At 43.4% G+C, this 13012-nt stretch overlaps 1 protein-coding gene across 1 annotated transcript in view; it reads left to right on the top strand.

Moving 5' to 3' along the window:
* Positions 1 to 11349: 11349 nt before the first annotated feature.
* Positions 11350 to 13012, top strand: part of xkr6b (XK, Kell blood group complex subunit-related family, member 6b) — a gene marked incomplete at both ends in the record, with an annotated part of 60536 nt that continues 58873 nt past the window's right edge. The window contains one exon of the mRNA XM_084560199.1: positions 11350 to 11927. Within this exon, the coding sequence (XP_084416325.1) occupies positions 11350 to 11927 (578 nt within the window). The remainder of the gene's footprint in view (positions 11928 to 13012) is intronic.

Below are 13012 nucleotides of genomic sequence, written 5' to 3'. Positions count from 1 at the left end.
CTGAGAAACAGTGTAAAATCTCCAGGAGCATTCATCACTAATGACATTCTTTGCATTATTTAGGCTGGATAGAACATGCTACATGTGTGCTACTGTAAACCCTGAGCCTGAGCAACATCCTCCCCTATTTGCTCTGTTTAAACTTTCATGTGGTTTGAGAACTGGTTTGTTTTTCATCCTCTCATTTTCACTTCTTCCTTTCCTTTCTAATCATTTATTTCTTCTTTTCTGTCCTACATTTTATTCACTTAATTTTCATTTTCTACCATCAGGTCTTCCTTGCCTTCCTTTATTTTATACCTTCTGTCTGTTATTTCTTTTCCCTCCTTTCCTCCTTTCCTTCCTTCTTTTCTTTCTTATTTCCTTCATTTTTCTTCCTTTCTTTCTTGTTTACTTCCTGCTTTCCTTCAGTCCCATTCCTTAATTTATTTCTTCTTTCCTTCCTTCTTTTCTGTCATTCTTTCATTCTTTCTGTGCCGTCCTTCCTTCCTTCCTTCATTTCCACTCCTTCTTTCCTCCTTTCACCCCTTCCTTCCTCCCTCTCTTCATTTCATACCTTCAGGTCCTTCACTTTGTATTTTCTTTGTTCATTTCCTTCTTCCATTCCTGCCTGCTCCTTTCCTTCCCTTCCTTCCTTCCTTCCTTCCTTCTTTCCTTCCTACTTTCTTTTCCTCATTTCCGTCCTTCCTATCTTGTTGCATCCTGTTCCTTTCCTCAGCTCATTCCTTTAAATCTTTCCTTCCTCTCTATGATATAACATTTGAATATTAGTTGGTGCAGCATCACTAACACTCACTCAAAGAAAGTACAAAATGTAAAATAGCTTAGTCTGCAATGAATTTGCTACAATTGGTCATTTTGCTGATATAGGATATAGTGCAGAACTCATATGCTCTGTGGGGTCCTCTTTCATGAGTGGGAAACACACACACAAACACTGCTGAGGGTCTTTGTTTTCCTTTCTTGACTGTTGCCTGTTTTTGCTTAAATTTTATTGGTTGTGCATGTGCTTTATAGGGGCAGCACAGTGGCGAGGTGGTGCCTCACAGCAGGAAGGTCACCGGTTCGAATCCATGGGCCGGCTGGCCTTTCTGTGTGGAGTTTGCATGTTCTCCCTGTGTCTGCATGGGTTCTCTCCGGGTACTCCAGCTTCCTCCCACCATCCAAAGACATGCTGGTTAGGTTAATTGGTGATTCTAAATTGGCCGTAGGTGTGAGTGTGAGTGTGAATGGTTGTCTGTCTCTCTGTGTTGGCCTTGCGATGGACTGGCGACCTGTCCAGGGTGTACCCTGCCTCTCACCTGATGACAGCTGGGATAGGCTCCAGCAGACCCCCGTGACCCTTAACAGGACTAAACGGGTATAGAAGATGAATGAATGAATGAATGTGCTTTATAATTTAGTGTCACCTGGCCACTTTTATTGCTGTGAGGCCTTTTCCAGCATTAACCTGTCTAAACCAGCGGAGCATCAGACCTCAGCTTACACCTGCTCAAAAGGAGCAGGACGGACAAAATCCCTGAGGAAGAAGAGAAGATGAAGAGATGAAATACAATCATGCCCTCTTCTTTATATTTGACTGCATTTAAAATCTTTTATTTTTATTTATTTTTTTTATTTTTTTTTTACCAGGTATTTGGCTCAGAGGAACGGCTTTGGTCTGATTATTTTCATTCAGCACCACTGTGACTTTTATGATGTAAAATAAAAAAGACTTTCCTCACCCACAGTTTAACATGCCTGATAGATAAACAAGTAGCAGTTCACTTTGACAAGCACAAGGTTTAAAAGCAAACTGAATACAAATCTCACGTGATGTGTGTGCATGGAGGTATACATCGATCAAGCATAATATTATGACCACCTTCCTAATATTGTGTTGGGTTAGGGTTATCCCTTGTGCCTCCAAAACTGTTCTGACTCATCAGAGAATGGACATGGGTCTTCTGAGGGCATCAGTTATAGCTTTAGGGAACCACTGACACTGTTTTGGGGTTAAGAACAGAACTAGATTTATGCTTAGGGGAAGGCTTTTCAATGATGGTCCCAAGAGAGAAGAAGAGAGAGAGATGTGTGGTGGGTTCAGCACTAGACAGCTCCCATCAAATCCAAACAGTCAGAGCAGAGCTGAGCAGGCAGCGGGGGTGAAGCGGACATGATCCAATCAATCTCACACTGGATATGTCCCTGCATGGCAGCTCTGTGGGTACAGTCCAATCACAGTTGTTGAGCCTGCAGCGGACTCGCCACCTCGGTAAGCTTTTTATTTTTCAGCAAATGCTTAACCCCTTGACTGCTGCTGAAAGAAAATGCTGCACAATGGCGGAAAAGCCCGGAGAGATCAGCCCCTCTCCTTCTCTTCAAGGAGTTGGGCAAGATGTGTAGATTGTAGCAGTTGTCTTTTGATATTCATTCAGTTTTACAAAAGCATGGGAGCTTTTCTTTACATCGGTTACATTCAGACACAAGTTATTAGAACACAGTGATCCGTGTGAGCATTTCAAAAAGCATTACAAGCATTACGAGAACAAACTTTAACCAGAAAAGTCCAGCGATGACTCAGACAATGAAGAACACATCAAAAAACAAAAATTAGGAATCAGGCAAATTGGGAATTTCTTTGTAAGGTCCAGTGGCGGTGAAGCATACAGGATTAGGTCAGACACCATCCTGCCAACTGATAGTAATCCTGATGGTCAAAACAACACTAGGTGTACTAAGGATTCACCAGCCACGGCAAAAATACAAGAAGACACACACAACAGAGACACTGCAACAAACAGTAACAAAAAACAAAAGGCTTCACCTGCATGTTTCTGGTAATCCCAGTAATCCAAAACACAGCAGCACATCAACCAAACCAAACCCTGGAGGTAATCCCAATGAGTTCAGGCATAGAGGTAATGAATCCAACTCTGGCAGGGATGGAGGAAGCCCAATGCTTGTCACAGTCAAAACTCGGAAGGCACATTTGAAGAGGATTAGGAATTTCTTCTCCAGGATAGGGAGGTGCTTGTTCGGCTGCACTGCAAAACCTGAAGTGTCACCCTATAACAATCTGCAGCAGTTTGTAGCTGTACAGAACAAAAGTCATCACCATTCACCATTTACTAACCGTAACTCTTTTACACTTAAATTTCTATTTATTTTAATCTTATTACTTACTTTTTACTTATTTTTTTGTGCCAGCCTGCGCACCTTTAACCCTCAGGCATCAGTTTAATTTACCCTCTTTTTGTTATTAAGGACGAAAATGTCCAACTGATTAACTGATTAATATTTTTTTTCTGCATAAATCTCTTAAAAGAAAGAAACAAACAAAAAAAATGTTTTTAGTAACCAAACTGGCATTTTAAGGGTTAAACGCTTCAAAATTATTGAATTGGTGGTTTAAGAGATTTATGAGGGAAAAAACAGATATAAAATATGAATCAGTTAAGCTTGGTCCTAAAATGTCCCTAATGATGCATGAGGGTTAATATAAACATAGATTTCTCATTTTTAGCAGTCACCTTATGCTCACACTTTTACTAAGATGCTCCAAAATTAATACTTTAAATATTGTCTTTTTTATTTTTTCTTCTGTGTTTGTATGTTCCTGTATCTCTGTGGGTTTTCCCTGGGTACTCCAGTTTCCTCCCACATTCTAAGGATATGCAGGATTGATTCTAAATTGAGTCTTCAATTCAGTTAATAAATTTAATGAAATTATACATTACTTTTACTCTGTTATTCCTCCATCTATATGATGACTGCTGCCTTATTTGTCCTTTCCAGGGTGAGAGGGATCAGCCACAATCTTAGCTGCATGCTTCAGAGTCCTGGAAGCATACAGCTAGTCGAGAGACTTCAGACTGCAGCTCTTGTCCTTAGCAGAGGCTGCCGCATACCAGCTGGTGATGGAGTTGGTGAGGATGGACTCAGTGATGGCAGTGTGGAAGTGCACCATCATTGTCTTTGGCAGGTTACATTTCTTCAGCTGCTGCAGGAAATACGTCCGCTGCTTTTTGATTGGGGCACTGTTCAGCTCCCATCTGAGGTCCTGGGAGATGATGGTGCCCAGGAAATGGAAGGACAGTGTTGGCTGTAGAGTCACACAGGATGATGGGGAAGAAGTGGGGCCATGTTCTTTCTGTTATCCACGATGATCTTCACAGTCTTGGCAGCGTTCAACTCCAGGTTGCTACGGCTGCACCAAGTCACCATGCGGTCAATCTTCAGTCTGTAGGCGGTCTCATCTCCATCAGAGATGAGCCCACTGAGGGTGGTGTCATCCGCAAACTCCAGGAGCTTGACAGACTCGGCTTCATTGAAAATGAGGACTACCCTCAATGAACCTCTGAGAATAAATAAAGATTGAATGAATGAATGAATGAATGACTGGAGGTGCAGCTGTTTGTATACAGGGAGAAGAGCAGAGGTAAAAGGACAAAGCCTTGACCCCTGCTGATAGTACGGGAGTCTGAGAGGTGTTTTCCCAGGCTCACATGCTGCCTCCTGTCAGACAGACAGAACAACCGTGTTGAAGGCCAAGACAGCTGATCAGCACAGTGCTTCAAGGTAGATTGGGACCCTTGTAGTTTGTGATGTTCCTGAAGAACCTCCAGACAGAGTTCGATTTGTTAGCTGCAAAGTGACTCTTTTCTGAGTACTGTCGTTTAGCTTCCCTGAACTTGTACTTTGACTCCGTCTCCACTCCTGAATGCCTTCTCCTTCTCCAACCTGAGGTGCCTGAGTTTGGCTGTGAACCAGGGTTTGTCATTATTCTAACTCACCCTGGTGCGTTTTGGAATACAGCAGTCCTCACGGAAGCTGATGTATGACATCAGTGCTTCTGTGTACTCATCCAAACTGTTTGTTGCTGCCTTGAAAGTGTCCCAGCCAGTACAGTCCAAACATGCCCTTAAGCTCTCCACAGCTTCACTGGTCCACATCTTAGATGTCCACACAGCAGCAAGTTTGTGCCTGTATACTGGAATCAGGTGGATCATGACAGGGTCTGATTTTCCCAGTGGGGTTTGCATTTTATTTAAAAGGATTCCAAGTCTGGGGAACAGTACTGCTGGATTACTGTCACGTCGGTACAGCAGTTACAGTTAAAAACATATACCTTCCACCTTTCGTCTTGCTGGAGAGCTCTGCAGCATGTCTTTATGATGCTGGATGTCAGAGCAGCTGGTCTGTAGTCATACATTTCCCTCAGGTGTAACTTCTCGGGGACAGGGATGATGCAGGATGTCTTCCACTGAGCCTACATCTCCTAAGCACTTTGAATCAAAACCTTCCGTAGATCAGTAGTGTTGTTAGTTCCTGTGGGTCCTCTTCCAAAAGTGATGATTAGTTTTTTTTCCATCTTTTGCAGAAAAATCTCTATGGACTGACAGGTTCAGGTCCAGTAAGCAGGACATGGAATCCAGGAGCATTCTGTTTTTGTTTGATTCAATCATAAACATTTTCAAAAGCAAACATTGCATTTTTGAACATAAACACTTTTATAACATCTCTACAACTGATTAAGAATAAGAATAAGAATAAGAAAAGCTTTATTTGTCCCACAATGGGGAAATTGCAGTTTGCAACAGCATACAGATAGGACAGAGATTGCACAGACTGGTGTAGCTGGGTTATAAAGTTATTACACCTTGTGGTGTAATAATATTGCACATATTAGGAGTGTTCGTTTTGAAGCCTAATAGCAGCAGGAAGGAAAGACCTTCTGTATCTTTCCTTCACACATCGAGGGTGAAGCAGTCTGTCACTGAAGCTGCTCCTCAGTTTAACCACAGTTTAATAGTTTGAATCACACATCTCTTGCTGCACAGGCAGTTACCATAGTTACTAAGTGATTGTTTATATTCGAAAAAATATGTTCCAAGCTCCACAGCCTTTGTAGCTGTCCGGTTAATAGTGGGGATGGTGATGGTTGGAGCGTTTGCTGGTGTCCAGGCCATGTTGATGATGTTGCTCTGTGAAAGAAAGAGAGAAATACTTTAATTAAGGGGCACTTTACACGGAAACGATTGGAGGTGAAAAGCGCAAAACATTTTATCGGATGTCCTATATCGTTTAGATGGTGACGGCGTTTTTGGGGGTTGAAAACGCAAAAAAGTGAAACCACCCTCCAGAGTGGAAATCTTAAAAACGCTCCACCCTCGCGTCACCGTGCAAAGGGTGAATAACGCAAAACTGCGTTTCTCGTCGAATAGAAATGACGTGACAAGCATGCGACAGGACCGGAAAAACAAGTAAACAACATGTCGAGCTCCGCGATGGAGGTTCAACAGGCCCTAGCCGCAATAATTTGTATCCAAGTGGTTGTTTTGGTTAATGTATTTCGTGCGCTAAGCGTGGAAAAGTAGAAGAAAAGTAAATGCCTCTACGCAGGCACTCTTGGGAGTGTTGCCACCTAGCCATCTGGCGGTATACTGCATCTATGTGTATGAAATTTCACACACTTTTGCGTTTCCGTTTGAACACAGATTTGTTTCAGAAACGCTCGTCTAAATGTGGAGTTAAAAGTGAAAACGAAACGCCACTTTTGCGCTTTTGGTTCAGATAGTTTCCGTGTAAAGGTAGCCTAAACCTCCTGATCTGGCTCATGTGGCGTTAGTGGCATGATAAGACTAAATGTCCTATCATGCCAAATAGTTGATGTTCTGACTGTGCTCACAAAAGATGATCCTCATTGGGGCATACTCATTCACTACACCTAAACAAATAGAACTGATTTGATTTAATTGAGTGAACCTGAATAAGTAAATGAGTATAACTAAACTTGAATCTGTGTCTAATGGTTTATTTAAACAGGGTAGAGGACACTAAATGAAATGAAGTTAAACAAACTTAATGAAAGTTAGTTGTACTATTCAAGTAGTAATTAAACTAAACAACTTAGCTTTAATTAACTATGTTAAGTTTACTTTGTTGTTTTCTTTTGAGGCAATGATTTTAAGTAAAGTCAACGTATTTGATTTTACAGTGTGTTGCAATGATGACAGGTAACCTGTTCAACAGATACAGTAACAGCTGACTAATTAAACACTGTCTCTTTGCCTGAATGGTTTGTTTCTGCTGTCCAGCTCCAATAGTAATATCACTGGTAACCACTAGATGACAACAGAACACAAAGATTTCTCCAGAAGATCCAAATTGTACTGTATTTGTGGACAAATACACAAAGTGACTGTGGGTTTTACACTTAGCAGTTAGTCTAAAGTGATCATCAGCTCCATGCAGTATGCGTCAGTGCATTCAGAAGTTCACATTGCATTTTACAGGAAAGTTTTGGTTGTTAGCCAATCGACAGTCCCAGTGATCTGGAAAAAACAGGTTGTGTATGATGAAAGCACGTTGGTGCAAAAACACGGTGTTCCAGGTTTCAGAATGTTCACAGAATGTGAAAGAGTTTCAGGACTATAACCCACTGTGAGTCAACAGTTCTCTCTGCAGCTTATTTTGTCACAAGGACACAAAGGCTTCTGCTTACGTTGATGACAATGGGTATGCTGACAATTATTACTGAATTCTTAGAGTGTAATCTGTCCAGCAGACAATGACTGTGAAGTTGCTTCCCACGTCACCCTGTCTTTGATGGATGTATAGAATAGCAGATAGCCAGAAGAACTTGCTAAGCCAATAGTACACAAAACCACGTGTGTGAGTATTTAGGCCCCTTATGTCATGATCCTTACAGAGATTTGACTCCCTGAGTGAGAACCTGCCAGAAATCAGTCCCTTGACAGATTTTCTTTTCCTTCCTGCATTAATAAGAAGGCTGATATGATAGAAAGAACTAAAATTGTCAACAAATACCTATCACTGATGGACTAATTTTGGACTTTATTATCCACAGCACCTATGAACAGTGCAGATCTATCTAAAGAAAGGATTTAAAGTAAAGAGTTTGACATCTGGTCAGAGGAATTAGTTCTCCATGTGCAAGAATATTAAAGCTTAGTGTTCCATCTTTTAATGTAGTTTTGATGTGGTGGCCTGCTTACTTATTATTCATTAATCTCATCATCTTGTGTCAGAACAGACTTTATCAGATAAAGTCACACCTATCAGTTAAAAATGAATTCCTTTGTTCCTTGATTCCTATCTGAATCCATTGATAGAATGCTGACTGTCATTCATTCAGCTATAAAGAGTAACATAGATTATTCTGTTGTTCACAGAAACAAAGATTATGTCACAAATATGCACCGATCAGGCATAACATTATGACCACTGACAGGAGAGGTGAATAACATTGACCTTTCTGTGACAATCCAGTGTTCTGCTGGGAAACTTTTGGACCTGACATTCATTGATGTGGATGTTACTTAGACATGTAGCACCCACCTAGGCCACACCAGGCACCCCCACCACCTAGCAATGACAAAAAGTGTCAAATATTTACTGTAACATATTCTCTATTTAATATATCACCCACCTGGTGTCATCTTTGTCTCACTCCATTTACCTCTCAGCTGATTCAGCAATGGTCAAAGAGGTGGAGCGTGAGTGGAGCTGAGGGTAAAGACAGCTAGCTACTTGTGAAGACTCCCACCTGTCACTCAAAGCAGCCATGCCTTTAATTCTGCAGAACTTTAATCACTGATAAAACTTACAGGTTTATAATTAACAGGTGGGTCAGGTTCATGTTGATGCAATGTTTTGCAGTTCTTTCATTTGTTTTGATGTTCTCCCTGTGTCTGCATGGGTTCCCTCCAGGTACTCCAGCTTCCTCCCACCGTCCAAAGACATGCTGGTTAGGTTCATTGGTGATTCTAAATTGGCCGTAGTAGGTGTTCATGTGAGTGTGAATGGTTGTCTGTCTCTCTGTGTTAGCCCTGTGATAGACTGGAGACCTGTCCAGGGTGTACCCCGCCTCTCGCCCGATGTCAGCTGGGATAGGCTCCAGCCTGTTGTAGTGTTTTACTGCATTCAAAGTAGCAGTATTTATGATTTTGATATAAACTATAAACTTTACATTTACACCAATTCATTTTTAAGCTTGCACATCTCATATTTGTCCTAGGGGATATATGACATAACCTTGGTGATTGAGAATATTCACAGACACAATACTTTGTATTATAAGGGAAATATTTAAGTCACCAAAAATCACCTTGAAGTTGTGTCTTTTTGATGTTAAGAAAAGGATTGTACTCCCTTAAATCATAGGTGTCCAGAAACACGAAACCCTGAGAATAAGAGACATTAACATAGAGTATATAATCATTCTGTGTGTGTGTTTAACCCGATATTATAGTAAAAAGCTGTCATGTGTTGTTAATTTACAGCATCCTGAAGTCAGTTTAAGACTGAAACGTGAGCTTCAGCATCACCTTGGTGTTGCAGTGCTGTAGGTAGTGACTGTATAAGCTCTGGCGCCTCTTGGCCTCCGCTGGGTGGAGACATCTGGAGACGTGTTCCTCCACTCTCTGTTGGAGGGGAAACCATACATGCTCAGTCCAGTGCTTGTGGAGCAGCTCCTTCCTCCTCAGCTCTGTTACCTCTCGCTGGTTCAGGAAACACTCCAACTCCTCAATGAAGACACATTTCAAAGTATTTCTTTTGACTGTTCATCATACTACTGTATAACACGGTAAGTATAACAATGTCTTACCTTCATGAAACCATTTTCCGTGTTCAGTAAAGGCTGGATTATTTCTTTTACCTGCTGATTTTCATTTTCCTCCATTTTTGCCTGAATAGTAAAACATAAGAAAATTCATCATGGGTTCGAGCAAGTTTGAGTTGGACTGAGTGCAGTACCTGCAGTTGTCTGAGGGAGGTGTGAGGGAGGCAGTTTTCTCTGGGGGCCTGTTTAGCTGCAGAGGATGAGGCCTCCTTCCTTTTCCATGGTCTTACATATCCACTCCTCGTCCTCACACTTGGCTGAGATAGGCTCACTCTGCTCCCTGGAGAATCCTTCATATCTGCCATGCACTCCTGAAAAACAACAATGGTCATTAATTCTTAGTACTTTTTGCTGTAACTCATACCAAGCATGTATGTTGTTTTTGCTGCTTAATTTTCAGAAACTGTACAATAGCCTGTCTGAAAATACACTACAGATTAAAAAAATATATGATTCTACCTAGATCTCCTTTAAAATAAAACACAAGCACATATAGGCTAACACTAACAATAAATTGAATCTTTATTCAACAAAGCGTAACACTTTTCTGAACATAACATCCAGCCTAGCTAGTATTTAGCACATTTCATTCAGCCTTTATTATTTCCCATGTTAATGAATGCATTAGTAGGTGTGTGAATGGTGAACACACCACTGGAACGGTTTCTCTTCATCCTTCCAGGTTACACCATGTGGAAAGGAAATAGTTTCTTATTAACCATAACTAGCTTGCTGACTGGATTTAGTGCAATAGGGTTAAACATTTTATCTCTTATTAGAAATACAACAATGTGGAACAGCAGTATTGTCTTCATTTAAATTATAGAAGCCTACATCAAGTCTGGTTACGACACCATAGCAATACTGTTTCTTCTTTTCGAGGAAGAAAGAATAGGAGGTGGCTGCTAACTTAGACTGACTTCAGTTTTCAGGAGCTAGAGAGGGAGAGAAAGAGAGAGAGAGAGAGAGAGAGGACTCCTCCAGGTGTTCATCGCGAGACAATGAAAATTTCTGCATTGTTTCAGTAACATGATACAAAAACTTCGAAAAATGACGAGTGACCAAATAGTAATTATTATTATTATTATTATTATTATTATTATTTCCGTTTGATTTGTCTCTATTTTAGATTAGTACCACGAGCTCCAAACGAGACATTAGATGGCAACCAAGTTGAGCGGGAGAGACCGTGAGCGTGTATGAGAGAGGAAGGAGAGTGCGTGTGTTTGTGTGTGTGTGTGTGTGTGTGTGTGAGTGAGAGAGAGAGAGAGAGAGAGAGAGAGAGAGAGGGAGGATGGGAGAGGTGGGGGGATGAATTACGTCGGCGTGGGACAGTGGAGGGACGGTCTGCTCATGGTACTCAGCTTGCAGCTGGAGGCGAACTGCAGTGAGGGGAAACAACTGAACAGCGGGGAATGAGATTAATGCGCAGGTAAAAATTGTTCGTTCGCAGTTGGATGCATGAGTTACAAATTAAATAGTTTGAACTTGCAGATTAGATTGTCGTTACCAGGCGGGAATAGGGCTGCAGCGGAGGGAAGGCAAGACAAGATGTGCTGCGTCCGTGGCGCCACCGGTGCGCCATCTGGGGACAGAGCGAGCGGCGACGAGCTGACACCCCGGTTTTAGATGGCTCCAACATTTGGGGTGCAAAACAGGTGTCAGGGAAGTGTCGTCACGAACCCCGGAAGCCGGAGGAGGTGGGAACATCAGAGGGAAAGATGGCAGCGAAATCCGATGGTCGCGGGGTCGTCACCGGTTTCGCCCAGCTGCACAACCTGGACGAGGTGGTGGGGACGGGAGAGGACGACACTCGGAACGGCAGCTCATTCCACATCTGCCACTGCTGCAACACCTCGTCGTGCTACTGGGGCTGCCGGAGCGCCTGCCTGCATTACCTCCGGGGGAAGGGAAAGGGGAAAGAGAAGGGGAACGATGCGGCGCCGCGACCAACGCAGGAGGAGCGCCTCTGGCTGGACTGCCTGTGGATCATCCTAGCACTGCTGGTGTTCTTCTGGGACGTGGGGACCGATTTGTGGCTGGCCATCCACTATTACCACAAACAGAACTTCCTGTGGTCAGGCCTGACCCTGTTCTTCGTGCTGGTGCCCTCGGTTCTGGTCCAGATCCTGAGCTTCAGGTGGTTTGTCCAGGATTACACTGGGGGAGGACTGGGCTGCGTGGAGGGGCTCAGTAGTCGCAGAGCTACAGCCAGTTTGCAAAGAGACAAGTGCTGCCGCCTCTCTCTCTGGGTCTGGCAGTCCGTCATACACATCTTTCAGATGGGACAAGTGTGGAGGTAAGACAAACTTTGCGTTTACGCTTTAAAAGAGTCAGTTAAACTCCCCAAAGCACAGCGTCTCCAGCTCCTCTCGCTCTTTCCATCCAGCCAGCCTTTTAACCTCCTCTTCACTGTCACCTGGTATAACCCGAGCTTGTGTACATGACTGGGGTAAAAATCAGCACCACGCTGATGCCATTACGCTCCCCTCCCAGTCTCCACCACTGCCGTGGCACACAAGTCTGTATTTGCGCTCCGGTCTATGTTGGCCAATTAGTCACATTTTACGCGCTTATGTCGCTCTCTCAGCCAAGCGTGTCAACACTAAACAGCCACATCTGCACAGAATTTGCACCGCTGGGATTGTTTCATCACAGTGCGCCATTGCGCTTGTGTGGGGAGGGAAGGGAGCTATTTGTTCAAAGAGAGACAGGTAGTATCCGAAAGCTTATGCGCGCGCTTGTGTGTGTGTGTGTGTGTGTGTGTGTGTGTGTGTGTGAGTCCCTGTGTGTGTTTGCGTCAGGCGCGCCGTTCACATCACAGTCGCCTCCATTCAGCCGCTCTCCCTCCCCGCATCAGATACTCCAAACAGAGGCCAGACGAGCATCTGTTTTCACAGCTCACAAAACTACATCTTCCTCTCTCCCCCCCTCCACACACACACAGACATGATGTCATCTATTCCTCTGCGACGCTCGACGTCCCCAAATCCACCCCTTTGGCCGCACAGACTAGCGCGTCGGGGAGCGAGGAGATGCTCAAGGTGCACGTCTCCGCGCGTAATCTGTGACATGAAGAGGCTACTGTAGTAAAATGTGACAAGTGGCGCGCGTAGCTCATTTGCTGTGTTGAGGCTGTTCGGTTGGAGCTCCTGAGCAGCGAGTTGTTTTGGTGCAGACAGACGCAGTGGCTGGCATTTAATGGGGGGAAAAAAAGTAACGCACGGCAGCTGCTCTGAGAGGACTGCCAGTGTGTGAAAAATGTAAAGCAGCGCACTGTGAGAGCCGGCGGAAGGGGTCAAATGATCGCATCCCCGACGCCCTGTTGTTTTAGTCGAGATCCGAGTATTTTTTTCTGCATCAGATACCGAGATGGATCCCTGA

Source organism: Chelon labrosus (assembly GCF_963514085.1).
Source record: "Chelon labrosus genome assembly, chromosome: 14".
In the NCBI taxonomy this organism is placed as follows: domain Eukaryota; kingdom Metazoa; phylum Chordata; class Actinopteri; order Mugiliformes; family Mugilidae; genus Chelon; species Chelon labrosus.
Note: the sequence above shows the minus strand (reverse complement) of the source record. Positions and strands in the feature narration are given on the sequence as shown.